Raw genomic sequence first — 15,289 nt, 5'->3', positions numbered from 1 at the left:
CGTGTTTCTGAAACACTGGAAAGTGTAGAAGCACTTTGCATCAATCTGGTGGTTGAATTAACCAAATAGATTAAAAACAATAAATATCGTTGTTGTTGAGCTCATATTATTTATGTAATAATTTAGCAGCAAAAAATGGGTTGAATTAAAAATGTTGCTTATTTTGTCGATACATGGCTTTTAATTAAAATGCGATTAATTACACACCCTGAAATTAACGCTATTAAAACTTTTAATGAGTCCCACCACTAATTTGAACAGTTCATCAGTCGTTTCATCACATTCTGCCTCTGAGGATATTGATGATCTGGTTATTGATGATCTGGACATTGATGATCTGGTTATTAATGATCTGGTTATTGATGATCTGGACATTGATGATCTGGACATTGATGATCTGGACATTAATGATCTGGACATTGATGATCTGGACATTGATGATCTGGTTATTGATGATCTGGTTATTAATGATCTGGTTATTGATGATCTGGACATTGATGATCTGGACATTGATGATCTGGACATTAATGATCTGGACATTGATGATCTGGACATTGATGATCTGGTTATTGATGATCTGGTTATTAATGATCTGGTTATTGATGATCTGGACATTGATGATCTGGACATTGATGATCTGGACATGGCTCAAAATAAAGCCTCAATCTTAGAGCATAAAATGATTTTATTTGAATGATTTCTCCTGTTTCTTTCAGGTCTGGTCTGGCGGTAAGACATCCAGACTCACCTGGTTTGACCTTCCAGATGCTCTGCAGGTGGTCTAGTTGAGGTCAGAGCTTTCAGTTCAACAGCAGACGAACCATTCTGGGACTTTTAAATAGAATCTGCTAAATGACTCATTTATTCACCAAGTTTTTAGTTTTGCTGCATTTGATGAAAGTGTGGATTTTCAAAGAGAAAGTGTGTAATATTGATCTCCAGTTGAAATTGTTAGAATATGAAATCAGAACCTTCTCTAATCAGGATTTTGGGTCAATAATCACAGCAGAATATCAGAAAACCTCTCAGAACCGAGCAGGTTCAGGTTCTCTGCTTTTACTTCAATGCAGCTTTTTTATGATCTCTGTTGCTCCCTCTGGAAACAAGAAATAAAAAAGCCAACATGACAACACAAACAAATCAGAGTTTAATCAGGGAAAGACCACACAAAGAGCCGACCTCCGCCTCTGGAGCCTCACTTATTCAGCTGATCGACTTCAAGGCTCTCTGTGGATTATGAGCACACGATGTGGTATCAATTTGCATGAGGACTTACATCATCGCTGAGAGCCGTTTCAGAGTGGCATCAGCACGTGGTGCTCAGCCAACACTTCCTTTGTGCTCGCCAGGCCTCATTCAAGCGACGGCGGGGCACCCACAACCCCTGAAAGGGACATCTGGCCGAGGAAGTCAAAAGGACGTCCTTCAGGGATTCTCAGACACATTTACAGCCTATCGTCTGTCCTTCTGAAAGCCAGACACCGTCCACAGGTGAAAGCAATATTTACACGAGCTCCTGGACAAAGAGACGTGGAAATAACAATTTCTCTGTCTAGCAGCGTTTCCAGTAACCAAAGAATTGTGAAAATTTAAATTAGGGAATTGAATTCAGGGTGTGATTCAGTAGGCATTGTTTCTATCAGCACCATCTGTGTTTACAGTACAAATGTGCGCAAAACGTTTGTACTGCGTTTCCATTTATCATAAAATTTGACAAATTGTAATTAGGAAAAAAAAAAATTTTTTAGTTTTCATGCCAATTTAAAAAAAAACTTGGTTTCTGTATTTTTCAGCCTTGGCACAGATGTATTTAGCAAAACTGCAATGGAAACAGTTTTACACGTCACACAAGTCACGTGATCAACATCCGGATGTTACTACTGGCAGAAACGACGAAGAAAAAGACAGGAAGAAGTAGGATGAGGAGTTTTTTAATTTTATTTTATACAGACAGTGTGCAGCTGGTTCATTAAAAGTTGCTGAATCAACAACTCTTCAGGAAATGTCAACTCCAGTTTCCCAAAACGCTGCCTATATAGCAGCTCCCAGGTAGGCGGGGCTTAAGGCTCCAATGGCTGAATAAGATGATGAGGTCTCCTCTGATTGGCTGAATTGTGAATTTAATCTAATGTAAATGTTTACGTTCATCACCACCATTATTACGGTGATTTTAATCTACTTTCTTATTTAACCACTGGAGTTGTGAAATTCAGTTGTTTTCTGGACATTAGCACAAAGATTTGCGCTCATTTGAAATGGAAACGTCCAGCTTGAGGAGAGGAAACAGTAACGGGGCAGCACAGCGACGAGCAGATGGTTAAGATCAGAGATTTAAAAAAAAAACGTGGAAGTAACATGACCTGACTGGGTTTCACCAGCAGTATCCTGTAGCTGACGCACACACACACACACACACACACACACCCACACACACACACACACCCACACACACACACACACACACACACACACACACACACACACACACACACACACACACACACACACACACAGACACACACACACACACACACACACACACACACGCAAGCAGGCCCACGGGGAGTGGGTCTGAATGGAAACCAGACCTGCTGTGGTCCTTTCAGAACCGCTCATAAAGATGATGTGCAACAACACTCACACATCCAGGCTGACTGAGGGGGCCGCGGTCCCGCTGGAAACACGATCCCAGATCCATGGCCGCCATTGATCGGGCCCCTTGCAGTCCCACTGGACCCCTTTAATGGAGCCACACGACGTCTCGGACACACCGCCCAGAGGTGCTCCCCCCACTCCACTGGCCTGAAGCCCCGCTGGACGCAGCCTCTCTCATTCTGTTATTTTATTATTGGAGGGGTTTGAACCCCGGTGCGCCCTCATCTGCAGCACCCCCTCCGGGAACGAATCCCTTTTCCTGATTGGCACCCGGTGAGCGGCGTCTAGACTGTGATTACTCATGTAAATACACCTGCTTCACCTTCGCTGGCTCCATCTTATCAACAGCAGCGTCGCTCCTACTTCCAGCTCTGGAAACGTGTGATAATATTCCTGCTCCGTTCTGCGGGGCACCACGAAGCAGACAGTCATCCTCACAAGGAAACATTAAAACATTCATGCAGCCGCGCTCCGGCTGTCCTGTCAGACTGTGAGTGTTTTTGATTCTGTGGGAAAAATAATAAAAAGCTTATAATGTATTAAAAATGACAGGTTGGGTATAAACACGCGCACACAGAGAGGTTTCTGTTTCTGAGTCCAGTTGAGGCCACGAACTTTAGAGTTTCCTCGCGGAAAAGGTGAAGTTTGCTGTGCAGGTAAAGACTTATGCAACGCTGGACAGATGGCCGGAGAGGCCGGAGTCAGACTGACACCCAGGAAGCTGAAGACGGACATCAGTTGTTGCTCAGCGCTGCATAGTGATTTCCTCAAAGCTTTTATGATCAAGCCTGGTAGCAATTTACAACTTCAATAATCTGACCGGGAGATTTTATTTTATTTTTTTTGATAAATTTACTTTTGATACATTGTAAAAAAAAAAATGCCGCAGATTTACGGGTTTAATTACAAGTTCAAGTGGCTCCGTGGGATCCGATGCGCTTATATTAATGATGACTTTAATTGGCGGGGCTGCAGTTAGCGGGAGCAGTTAAAGCATGCGGTCGGCGGCTTCAGGAGGACATGTTGTGGAGGGAAAAAAACACGCGGCGCGGCTCTTTGTTCAGCGGAGCTGCTGCAAAACCTTTTTTTTCCAAACGGGAAATGTGCGAGGGCTTTTACTGATGCCCCACTCCACCCACCACATCCACCCCCCACCGCATAAGGTCTGCAACGCCTGTCTGACAACTCCCTTTCTCTTCATGCACAGCCCCCCCGTCACCTCCTCCCGGCCCAGACACCCGCTCTGCCTCCTATACATAACATCCTGATGCGCAGCGGCGCCGGAGACAGCGCGGTGACCTGCCGCAAAGCACACAGAGGTGGGCGGACCCCCCTCTCCCCCATCCCTCCAACCCCATTCTGCTTTTTCTTTCTCTATAAAAACGCCACTAACTCCTCCACTCCTAAAATCCCCACTCTTCCCTCTGTGTGCGCGGATTTCCACCCCACCACCATCATCATCTTCATCATCGTCGTGGAGTTGACATCATCTTTTTCTCCAGCAGATGACCATGTGCGCGCTTGCCCTTGCAACCTTTAAGTGACTGTTTACATCCTGGACGGCTTCTTCTTCTTACATAAGTCACCAAAAATATAAATATGCAGCTCGCTGCGCTGCCGCAGCTCCGCAGCGCGGCTGCGTTTCTGCGCCTGCATGCGGCGCAGGAGGCGAGCTGAACGCTTCCTCCTTCCTGCACAGGAGAAGGGCTGGATGTGGGCCGCCACATGCTGGCGAACCTGAGACGGAATGGTACGGAGGGAGGGCGGGAGGGAGGCTCGTTTTTTGTCTCACTGAGGACGGAGGGAGGAGAGGAGAGGAGGTGGGGGGGTCGGTGTAAAACCAGACTGGGTGGAGCAACGCATCGGCCCGGCCCCATCCACCGAGCAGACGGCCGGAGCTCGGTACTGTACCGAGAGTCTGGCGGATGGAGAGAGATGGGGGGCGGTCTGTGGGAGGGTCTAGCGCAAAGAGGGAAGGAGGAGGGGTGAGGAGGAGGAGGAGGAGGCGGCACGGGTGCTGTTTCTCCAGTCTCTTTCCCCTGTCTTTGTCTCACACACTCTTTTGTTAGCCATGCCTAGCCTGCTGGTTCTAGCAGGGATCATGGAGAAAAATGGGGGCTACGGCGGGGATCTGGCCGGCTCCGGCTTCGGCGGCGAAGGTCTCCTCGTGGCGCCCGACGAGGAGGAGGACGACTCCCGTGCCCTCAGGGTCGCGCTCGGCCAGTTGTCGCTGCTGGGGCTCGGGGAAGGCGAGGACGGCGGCGGCGGAGCCCCGACAACAGGAGTGCAGGACCGGAGCAACAATAACAACAACAACCACCACCACAACCACGCCAACAGCGTCGGGGGCGGCGGGGACGCGGCCATCCTGCAGGGGAAGAGCAAGTTGTGCGCCCTGTACGACAGCTCCTCAGCAGAGACTAAAGGACGAGGCTGCAACATAACAGAATGCGTCCCGGTGCCCAGCTCCGAACATGTGGCCGAGATAGTGGGGAGGCAAGGTAAACCGCAGCCCGCTCGTTATTTCCCTCCAAACTTCCTGCTTTTCTTCCCCTCTAACAGGCTGCATGCCTCCCTGAGCCGCTCGCTTGTTGTTCTCCAACTGTTACCTGGTGTTATTTGACAAAGAAAAGGGAGTGGTGTGGGCTCCTTTTTTATAGCTACTCCTCAGAGGCATCAGCCTCCCACTTTTTCTTTTTCCGCTTCAAATGTTTCAAGTTCTCATCTTTCCACAGAAACCATCCGCTCGCCTGTTTTGCGCTCATTTCTCGCTCTTTTTGAGCGTATTTGCGCAGAGGGAAGGGGGGTGGAGAGGGTGGGAAATAGTGGGAGAAAGCTCCCTTCCCTCCTGGGCGAATGATTCCACATCCACGCCATCAATGTCAGCGCGCAGACACGCGCTGTGGAGCAGGAGAGCGCTGCTTCCTTTGTCGTCTGAGACGCGCCAGACTGTTTAAAAAAAAACAACAAAAAAAACATGCAACTGGCGACGAGGGGGGCGTCTTTTCGTCTCAACCCAACAACATCACCAAATATTAGTCATCTGGCCTGAAAAAGTGCTGGATGTTTCAACCCCCTCATTTTCTCCTCCAGCTTGTTGTTTACGTTGCGCACTGGCCCAGTGACACAATTGGACAAAGAAAGCGTGGTCACCTTGTTGTTGTTTCTTTGCTCTTCACATCAGACAGTTGGAAAGTTTAGATCCCAAAACAAAGCAGATTGAGATTCTAATTTTTCCTGTTTCCTTTTCCTGCTGAACAAAGAGTGGAAGATGAGTGACAACAGCTGTCAAACAAAGGTGTGTATCTGGGGTGTGATCTAACAGGAAGAGGGGGGGCATTGATCTGGGGAACCCAGCCAGAAGTTGCAGAGGTACTTTTGCAGAAGTTTCTGCAGACAAGTCTGAAGAAGTCTGTTTTCTGTATTGATTGGTGGGGGTGCTGCCATGATGGGCAGAGGAAGTGGAAGCTGAATGGTCTGGCGGTGCCTTGGAGCCCCGTTTGGGTGCACACCCTCCAAGCCACATGGCTGTCTGTCAGGCGGGGGATCCAGAGGGGGGCTGGGCTCTGAGCAGGCACAAAGACTGCAGGGTGGGTGAGGTTCTGTCGGTGAAATCCAGCTTTACCTCCAACCAGACGTCCGTAACACCATCAGGGTTCCAGAGGAGCTGCTTTTGCAGAGAGCCCAACCCCCGCTGCATTATATTTTGTGGATCCGGTTCTGCTGAGTGCCCCTCGTTTCCCTCTGCGACTCCCACTCTTCACTCTGAAGTGTTAGTTTTGGATTTTAATGGGATAACTGTTAACGGACAGAGAGGAGCAGCGATTGGGATGGTTTTATGTCTGATTTGGGGGGAACTGAGGTGAGCCTGCTTTGGTTGGCTCTTTGGTCACACCCCCCTACTCTGTCTGGGTAAAGCTGGAGCTTCCTGTCATGAAGGGATGATTATCTTTTCTTTCCTGAGAGCCGATGCTCTTGCAGCCTCCTCTCCTCTGATGAAGCATGGCTTTGTTTTGGATCACCTCGTTCACTACAGTTTAGCAGCAAGACTGTGAATCTGTCTCCTGTGACCTTAATTCTGCTCTTGATTAATTCATCCTTGCCTATTTTATTTATTGATAATCCTTTAATTAAGAGAATAATGTGTACTTGTTCAAATTTAGGATGTAGTTTGGGAAAGGGAACTGAACAGTTCCTTAAGCCCCTGTATCATGAGCGGGTTTATTAGTCTAATGCCGTGCTGTGGCCTTAGAGGGCATTTCCAGAATTGGGGCACGAGCTGCTCTAACCCCTCTGAGTATCACCACCATCCCTCGCTCCGTACAGCCGCTTCCCGGGAAGTGAGTGTTCCTGAGCAAAGTGGGTCTGTGTGGCGGCGTTGGGAAGTAGACGTTTCGCCGGTTAGCGATGACTTCACCGGGTTAGCCAGTGAGTTGGACCGGCCTCCTGGAAGCATGTTACAGTAAACACAGCAGCCCACCTTAATGAGGAGCCAACATACGCAGGACTGCTGTGGTTTCCTGACCTCGCGTGTACCTGGCAATCCACCCAGAAACAATACATATCCTGCTCTGTCCTACTACAAGGTCAGGCAATCTAATGAAAGAACATTACCCTGCACTCACTCAGATCAGGATGCTGTCTTAAAAGCACTTTAATAAGGTAAACTCATAAACAGTGATCAAAAACAGGCAGATGTGGAGATATAAATGGCCTAAAAACGCCGCGGCTCTGGGTTCAAGGAGAGGTCAGCAATGTAGCGAAAGTGTAAAGTTCACCAAATCCGCCACGTTTGTGCAGATCGATTCTTCTCCATGTTCTCCTTGGTGAGCTGTGATTCAGAGCAACAATACTGTGGAGTCGGAGACCTCATAAATCATGCTAATTAGTCTGAATATCATTTGCTGGTGAAACATTAATAAGTGGAAGCAGTCAACAGGAGCAACGCAACTAAATTAGATGGATTTCCACCAGTTATCCTTTTACGTAATTATCAGGAAAGTCTTGTTGACTTGCTTAAAAATGTCTGAAATGTCTCTTTTCAGGTTGCAAGATAAAAGCTCTGCGAGCCAAGACCAACACCTACATCAAGACCCCCGTTCGAGGAGAGGAGCCTGTGTTTTTAATCACCGGCCGGAAGGAAGATGTTGCACTGGCCCGTCGTGAAATCATCTCTGCTGCAGAGCACTTCTCCATGCTCCGCGCCTCCCGCAACAAGCTGGGGGTGTCCTTCAGCGGCTCCCCGCCCACGCCTCTGCCGGGTCAGACCACCATTCAGGTGAGAGTGCCATACCGCGTTGTGGGGCTGGTAGTGGGGCCTAAGGGCTCCACCATTAAGCGCATCCAGCAGCAGACCTGCACGTACATCGTGACCCCCAGCCGAGACCGGGACCCGGTCTTCGAGATCACGGGTTCCCCGAGCAACGCTGAGCGCGCCCGCGAGGAGATCGAGGCGCACATCGCCTTCCGAACAGGAGGCCTGCACGACCACAACAACGAGAACGACTGTCTGGGGCCGAACGGTGGAAGTAGCCCGGCGGGCAGCACCGGCGGTCTGGAGAGCCGGCTACAGCAGGTGTGGGGGCTGCAGGGGGGCCAGCGCAAGCCTCTCACCAGCAGCTACCGCCAGAACTTCTCAGATGCCATGGTTGGAGGCGGGAGCGGAGGAGGAGGAGGAGAGGGAGGGGGGATCTACAACAAGAGCAACTTCTCCAGCTCCGGAGAGAAACCTTGCTCGTATTTTGGATCTGAGGGCACACAGGGCTGGGGCGACCCCGACTACCCCAAACAGGTGTCCTTTTACACCCAGCAGCGCTCCAAAAGCTTCGGCGGCCTCCCGCTGCCTCTGACCAGACTCTCTCCTGGGTTACCGGAGCCCTGCGGAGGCGGGACCCCCAACAACTCAGTCACCAGCATCGTATCCGGCTCGCCTCACGCCCAGGCCCGCCGCGCCCACAGCGAGCCCGCCTCGGCCGGGGACGGCTTCCCGGGCCGCCTGCCGGTGCCGGACTCTCCGCCGGCCACCGTGCGGGACTGCATGACCTGCTTTGAGAGCAAAGTGACGGCTGCCTTGGTGCCCTGTGGCCACAACCTGTTCTGCATGGAGTGCGCCATCCGAATCTGTGAGCTGAACCACCCGGAGTGCCCGGTGTGCCACACCCAGGTCACTCAGGCCATCCGGATATTCTCCTAAAGAACCACGTCCGTTTTATCCTTAGTTTCCTCAGTGTTTCTTCAATAATTATTTACTGTTCTTATGATTACTATTATTATCATTATTATTATATACATTTTTGTTTTTCAGAAAATTTTAAAACAATCAAGCAGATATTTTAGAAGGCCTGCTTGCTTTACTAAAAAGTATAAGAAATATTTTTAAGTTTTTCTTTTTATATATATATGCATATATATTTTATAAAAGTTTTGTTTATAAGAGAAGTATAGTACCTTGCATTTTCAGTTTTTTGACTGCTGCTGTTTTTCATTCATGAATCACAGTGTAGGCAGAGGTAGACAGTAATGTGAACATTTTATTCTTCAATTATTATTTTTGTTTCTTTATCTTAAAGTGGGTTTTATTGAAGGAAACAGATGATTGTTGAGGAACCCAATCTGCACTTGACTGACCTACAAAGTCAATGTTGTTACTAGAAGGAATAAATAAAAGAACTTATTGCACCTTACAATCATCTTGGTCTAAAACAGGATTGTTAAAATCGTACCTGGAGAAATTCAAAAGCAGCAGATGTGAAGTTAAACTCGACGTTTTCAGTTAAACTGTGATTGTGGGTTCAGATAATTGGTCCAAAGTATTTTGGCTAAAGGATAAACGTGTATGGGTTCGTTCCAGTCGTGATCTATACAGAAAGAGAAGAAGCAAATCTTTATTTCATTAGAAAACAGATTTAAAAAGGATAGGATTTTAATTATTTATAGAAACTGCTTGGATTTTATGGATATTATTCAGAGAGGATGAGGGTTGCTGTAAAGGTGGGGATTCTCCGTCCGGTAGCCGTTGGTGACGCTTTGGTCACTGCAGTTTGCTGAAAAGACTCGGTGATGCTTTGCTGCTCGTGGTTCTGGAAAAGCATGTGGCTCCTCGGTTGGCTTAAAGCGTTGATTTAATTTGCGAGGCCAAAAAGCCTTGGAATCCATCCAGTTGGCCTCTTTTTGATATTCCCCAAGGACTTGTCTCGAAGCCACCTTAACCACGCTTTTATTGTGTCGTGCGGTCGTTTGGCCGCGTCCGGCTAACAATGGAGGACGAGGCGGGAGCCCCCCTCGTGTCCTCGGAGAACCTTAAGATTGGACGGAAGCTGAATGAATCGTCTCCTGAATCAGCAGCAGCAGATTAAAGGAGCAGATACTGTAAAACACAGAGTCCAGGCCTGGTAATCCTTTCTCCTGCGAGGGGCCTTCAGTCCCCCTGTAATTAGCAGAGCTGTAGAAGAGCAGGTGTTTCGCGGCGCGCTGCGGCTCCGACCCTGAGTTTGGAGGTCTCGCCTAGCCCCTTTCTTTCTCTCTTTTCTTTGGGAGTGGCTTTCATGCCTCCCCTCCACCTCCACCGGTGCTGCTGGGCTTACAGTTGGACCGTTTGCTTTTGAGCCGTATTGTCTGCGCCTTCGGTGGCGGCCGGCGTGGGCCACGGAGCGCTCGGACACGGCCTGGATTCGCTCATTGATAATTAGGCAAATGGGTCGGTCCAGGTGCAGACCGTGGGGGGACTCTGGACCCCCGAACCACTGAAGGGAGCTAGGCGAATAGGAAACCCCTCCTCTTTTCCCCCTGCTCCTTTTCTTGCCCAAACGGGGACAAGGAGAGGGGGTGCACTCTTTTGTCCCAAAACACACACAGACACAGAAAGACACTAGCCGCATTTGGCAGCCGTGAAATAAAATGGAGGTTTAGGAGAGACTTTCATAATCCAGTTACCTGGAATATTTATTCCAGTTGATGAAAAGCAAACCGTTTAGTGATCATATCACAGGGGGCCCGTGTTAATCCCCCTCTTTGGGTGCCATCTGTGGGACAGTTTCTACTGTAAGGGGCATCCCACGACTGGCCCTTCGCCCCGAACGGCCCCGGCCCCCAACTCGCGTTACTTTCACAATGAAATCAGACTATTGTAATTGACAGGAAGGCAGAGGAAACGCCCCATTTAACCAGCACTCATGCTGAATCAAATTACACACCCGCTGCGTCTGCCTTAGCCCCAGCCTGGGGATTTCAGAGGGCTAGAGCAATGGATCGGGGGCTGGGGGGATTAAAGCTGTTGAATGATGGGAGGGAGCAAAGGAGGAGTATACTTCAAGACAAAAAAAAAAAGAAAAAAAAAAGGAGGAAAAAGAAAAAGCCCTGCAGACCGAGCAGCTCTACTGATCATCAGGTCTTTGAGCGAGTGCTGAGCTGCTGTCATGTGGGCCGGCACCGGCGACCCAGCAGGCCTGAATACTATGGGGGTCTCATTTTAACAAAACAAATGCAGTCTTCAGGGCCAAAACGCCCCCTTCTCTAAAGGAAAAACAAGAAGAAGAAGGAGAAGTGACCGCTGGCATGATTGCAGCGAGAGCACCGGACTGACACGGAAAGTTCCCAGAAATCTGTGAGGAGGACGAAGTTTTAGGGAAGGAGGAATCACACAGAGGTCTGGCCGAAGCTTTCAGCGTCACAACGAGGCGGGGACGACCCCCGCTCTTGGAACTTAGTATTTTTTGGTTTGTTTTATTTCTGCCTTAATGTTTTTTATGGAATATTGCCATTGCTTTGGCTGACAAGGTAGCAACTTTGGCCTTTTGATACAGTACCACTCCCCAATAACCAACTTTGTAAAGAAGTTATTTTTGGAAAAGAAGAATGTGAATCAAACCGCTCGGGTGGGGATTAGGGGGGATTCTGGACATTAGGCTCTTTAAAAACACATGACTTAAAGAAAAAAAAAAAAGAATAAAGCACCTTATTATAAAACACGCGCATCTGATTAATACCAAACCGACCGCTGATGGTGAAATCTATCTCACAATCTGAAAGACACGCACATAAGGATTCCCTATCATTTTTTTTCTTGTGTGGTTTGGTGATTCTTGTGCTCAGTAGTGACAGTTTGGGAGTTCTCATCATTTTCCCCTCTTTTCAGTTTTGCACTGGTTTAAGAAAGATGTCTTATTGGAGGTTCTCCCGGTTTAGACGCTGTAAGTTTAGGAGTGTTCTTGGTGTGGAGGCACCGTGTTGTAAATATGGTGTGTGTATCAGCTAGGAAGAGCCAGACGCAGGCCCGCCTAAAGTGAGTTTTTCATTATTTTTTAACAATCTCAAAGTGTCATCGTCGATGTTTTAGAATGAATTAAAAAAAAACAAACTAGGAGATAAAATGTTTATATATGCGCCCCGTCACCCTTTTGACTATATTAGTATATTAGATAGATCCATACATGTAAGAAATATTATTTACTAAGTATGTCATCCAAATATAGATAAGCAGACACTACTATAAACAGTAAGAATGAATTTTATGAAGCCACTGATGTATCCAGTCTTAATTAAATAGGCAAATATTTAAGAACTTTTAGCCCCTATAGGAGAAATCAGTTTTTATTTATCAGGAAAGCAATAATAGGAGGATACTGGGAGTCAGCTCTTTGAATAATGTTCTGTTTAGAAACTGACCTTCGTTATTAGCATAATCCCGCTGCATTTCTGTCTTTTAGTGACCTGCAAGTGTAGAACAGCTTCAGGGTTAGTTTGGGATTTTAATCATGTTTGTATCAATCATATTCAGGACTTTTATTTTGTTAAAGAGTCCGGCAAGGTTTACAGCTTCTGATGGCATGAGGATGATGCTGTCGTTTAATCCTTATTTTGCACCGTGATGATTTATTTTTTTCTTTACTTTGAAAGAAAAAGGTCAGATTTAACCAAAGAACAGAAGAGAGCTAACTTATTACATCGTTTTAACCAATCTAGTTTAATAATCTGCCTTTTTATTTACAGTTTACTGAACTGAGAAGTGATCCTACAGATTGAAATACTCCCAAAAGTAAAGCTAAACACCACTAGCAGACAGAACTGTTCTGGCCCAGAAATCAGGTTATGCTGTCCAACCTGATGAGCTTGAGCCACTAAAAGAGGAATTTTGATTAAACGGAAACCAGATTTTAAAAAATATTCTGTATTTAACTCTCTTAAGTTCACCTGCATGATACTCAAAACTATTACAATAGGTAAGATTTATCAAGAAGAAACGCATAAAAGGATCCAGCAGCCTGATATCTAAAGTGTATAAAAGCTTTAAGACCTTAAAGAGAACATCAGTTTAAAATCATATATTTACTGTGTAGTTTAACTGACTAAAACATAGTTTAACTCCTAAGAATATAAGTTTCATTTGTCCAGCTCACCTGGAGAAAGGACTTCCTGCGGAGCAGCAGAGGGTGGGACAACTCAGTGATACATTATGTTTGTGTTAGTATTATTTACTATATCGTATTAAGGTTGCTATTATAGTAAAAAGTAGATGTTTTTCTTCTCTTAATATCAAAAAGGTCTTTATGCATTTCTGTAGAAACCCTTTTAAAGGAGTGATAGGAAATCCTTATTTTTCAATGGATGCACTTAAGCAATTCTACCAACCTGTCAGTCACACATTGAACAAGCAATGCATTTGAATGTAAAAAGAAATAAAAAAAAAAATGGGGGAAAAATAAACGAATGCACCCTTTTTTATTTTTCACAATTTACAAGTGAGCTTTAAGTTAGTTTTTTTGGAAGGAATTTGCAACAGGTTTTCGACGTAGTCTATATTTGAGTTCTTCCACATGCATTTATAGAAAGTAACTTAAAAATGAATAAAAAAACATATTACAGTTTTTCAGATCTATTTTGCTAACATGGGTTATTATTTCATAGAAAGCAGAGGAAAAAAAGTCAGTATCTGGATGTTATTTATGGAAAATGAAGCAACGTATTTATGAGTAACCTCAAGACATTTTGTTTTTTAATTAAAATGACAAGAAGTTAATATATTTCTAAACACAGGAAAGTCAGTTTCTACTAATAACTAAAAAGGAGAAGTTTTATTTATGAAAGTTATGGACACTTTGCCCACGTGCTTCACAGGGGATGAAGGAGGTGGGAACGAGTTTCTCCATAGCTGAAATTTTAACTTCAGACATGCACTACTGCAACATCAGTGCATTAACAACGGAAGAACTACAGAAAATAATAGAATATTTTTAGAATTTGGAGATATTTTAGTCACAGAGCATCGATTTTGTGCCTCAACTCTATTTTTTCTTGCATCAGCATTCTTTGTGCAGTGCTGCTTGCTGTAACCCCGCCCTTCCCAGCACCACGTTACTGACTGAACGCATTATTACTCATTTCCTCTGTAATCTAAACTCGCTTTTTTCTTATCAAAATGTAAAAGAAGAAAAACTGCAATGCTTGGAGTGAATGAGGCAGCTGTGACCCTCTCGCCCAGCAGGGCCACACACGCACACACACGCACACACACGCACACACACACAACTTGTAAACACTTTCATTCACACATCTCCTACATCCACAACTCAGTCTGATCGATCCTTGGCAACGGAGCGTGATCGGCTTAAAAAAAACGTCTTTTTGATCGACTTTTCCTGATGCGTTAATTAGGTGAAGTGCAAGTCGAGGAGGAGCCAGCGCACTGTGTAGATCTGTGTAACTAGATGCAAACACACACACACGCTCACACACAAACACTCCAGATTCATTACCGTACTAGTTTGCATGTATATTGTATGGTCACTTAGCCAGGAGAAACGGTGCGGCGGCACGTTCGCGCCGTTTCTTCGCTGTAGATTTTCATAGTTGGAGTCTCTTTAGAAAAGCCGAAGGGAGTTTGGAGCCAGACGGAGACCATTTCAGTCCCCCGCACCAATGTCTGACCTCTCACTTAGAAAATGTGTTGCGCTGCAAAGAAATAGCTTCCATTTGTACAAGAGACGAAACTTCTTCTGCCTGAAACGGATAAAATGCGTCCCAAACTCAGAGCGCGGTTTTCCCGCTGCGTGTGAACGGTTGGGGACCGACATGGCGCTCGCTGGTGAAACTCCGCCCTTTTCCAAAGAGGCCGATGCAGTCTGACAGTTTGTCTTCGGTAGCGTTTCCAATTTTTCCAGCACAGTAGGTGTTTCATACCGGTCTAATAGTGGTTGTAGTGCATTAGTTGTTTGGGGCCGGCAGCTGCCGGCGTTCGGTTCTGGTTTCTCTGTGAACAGTGAGGGAGGCGTCGCCGCTGCGGCCCTCTGAGGCGGATCGTTGATGGATGGGGAAAAAAAAAAAAAAGATAAAAAAAAGTTTCTGAACTCTGTTACAGTGTGCCATGCCTCACAAGGCAGGAAATATTGCAGGTTTATTTCTTATAGCACATGGTTTTTTGTGAATTACATTTTTGGAGACATTTTTATTATGATTATTATAATTATTATTGTATCTGCGCCATGTTAGTTCTGGTTCTTTGTTATTTTTTCAAGATTCAAAATGTATTGTAAATGTTTCTAATAAAACAAAAAGGAAATGATTTCCAGTTTAAGCCGATTGTGTTTGTTTCCCTGAGAGTCCTGATGGCTGGATTGATCTGACGATTAATATTTAATAA

The 15,289-nt window shown here is 46.1% G+C and overlaps 1 protein-coding gene across 1 annotated transcript; it reads left to right on the top strand.

The window, feature by feature from the left end:
* Positions 1 to 4,019: 4,019 nt before the first annotated feature.
* Positions 4,020 to 15,211, top strand: mex3a (mex-3 RNA binding family member A). Its single transcript, XM_044118334.1, has 2 exons — positions 4,020 to 5,156; positions 7,701 to 15,211. Exons 1-2 carry the CDS (start codon positions 4,727 to 4,729, stop codon positions 8,846 to 8,848), a joined length of 1,578 nt encoding a protein of 525 aa, XP_043974269.1. The 5' UTR covers positions 4,020 to 4,726; the 3' UTR covers positions 8,849 to 15,211.
* Positions 15,212 to 15,289: the final 78 nt, after the last annotated feature.

This window comes from Gambusia affinis, linkage group LG05 (assembly GCF_019740435.1).
Source record: "Gambusia affinis linkage group LG05, SWU_Gaff_1.0, whole genome shotgun sequence".
Classification (NCBI taxonomy): domain Eukaryota; kingdom Metazoa; phylum Chordata; class Actinopteri; order Cyprinodontiformes; family Poeciliidae; genus Gambusia; species Gambusia affinis.
Note: the sequence above shows the minus strand (reverse complement) of the source record. Positions and strands in the feature narration are given on the sequence as shown.

What these genes read in the sequence shown, in the direction of transcription:
- mex3a (XM_044118334.1), top strand. Translation starts at nt 4,727, where the DNA reads ATGCCTAGCCTGCTGGTTCTAGCAGGGATCATGGAGAAAAATGGGGGC. An exon ending in CGAGATAGTGGGGAGGCAAG is followed by an intron (nt 5,157 to 7,700) that starts GTAAACCGCAGC and finishes GTCTCTTTTCAG; the next exon opens with GTTGCAAGATAAAAGCTCTG.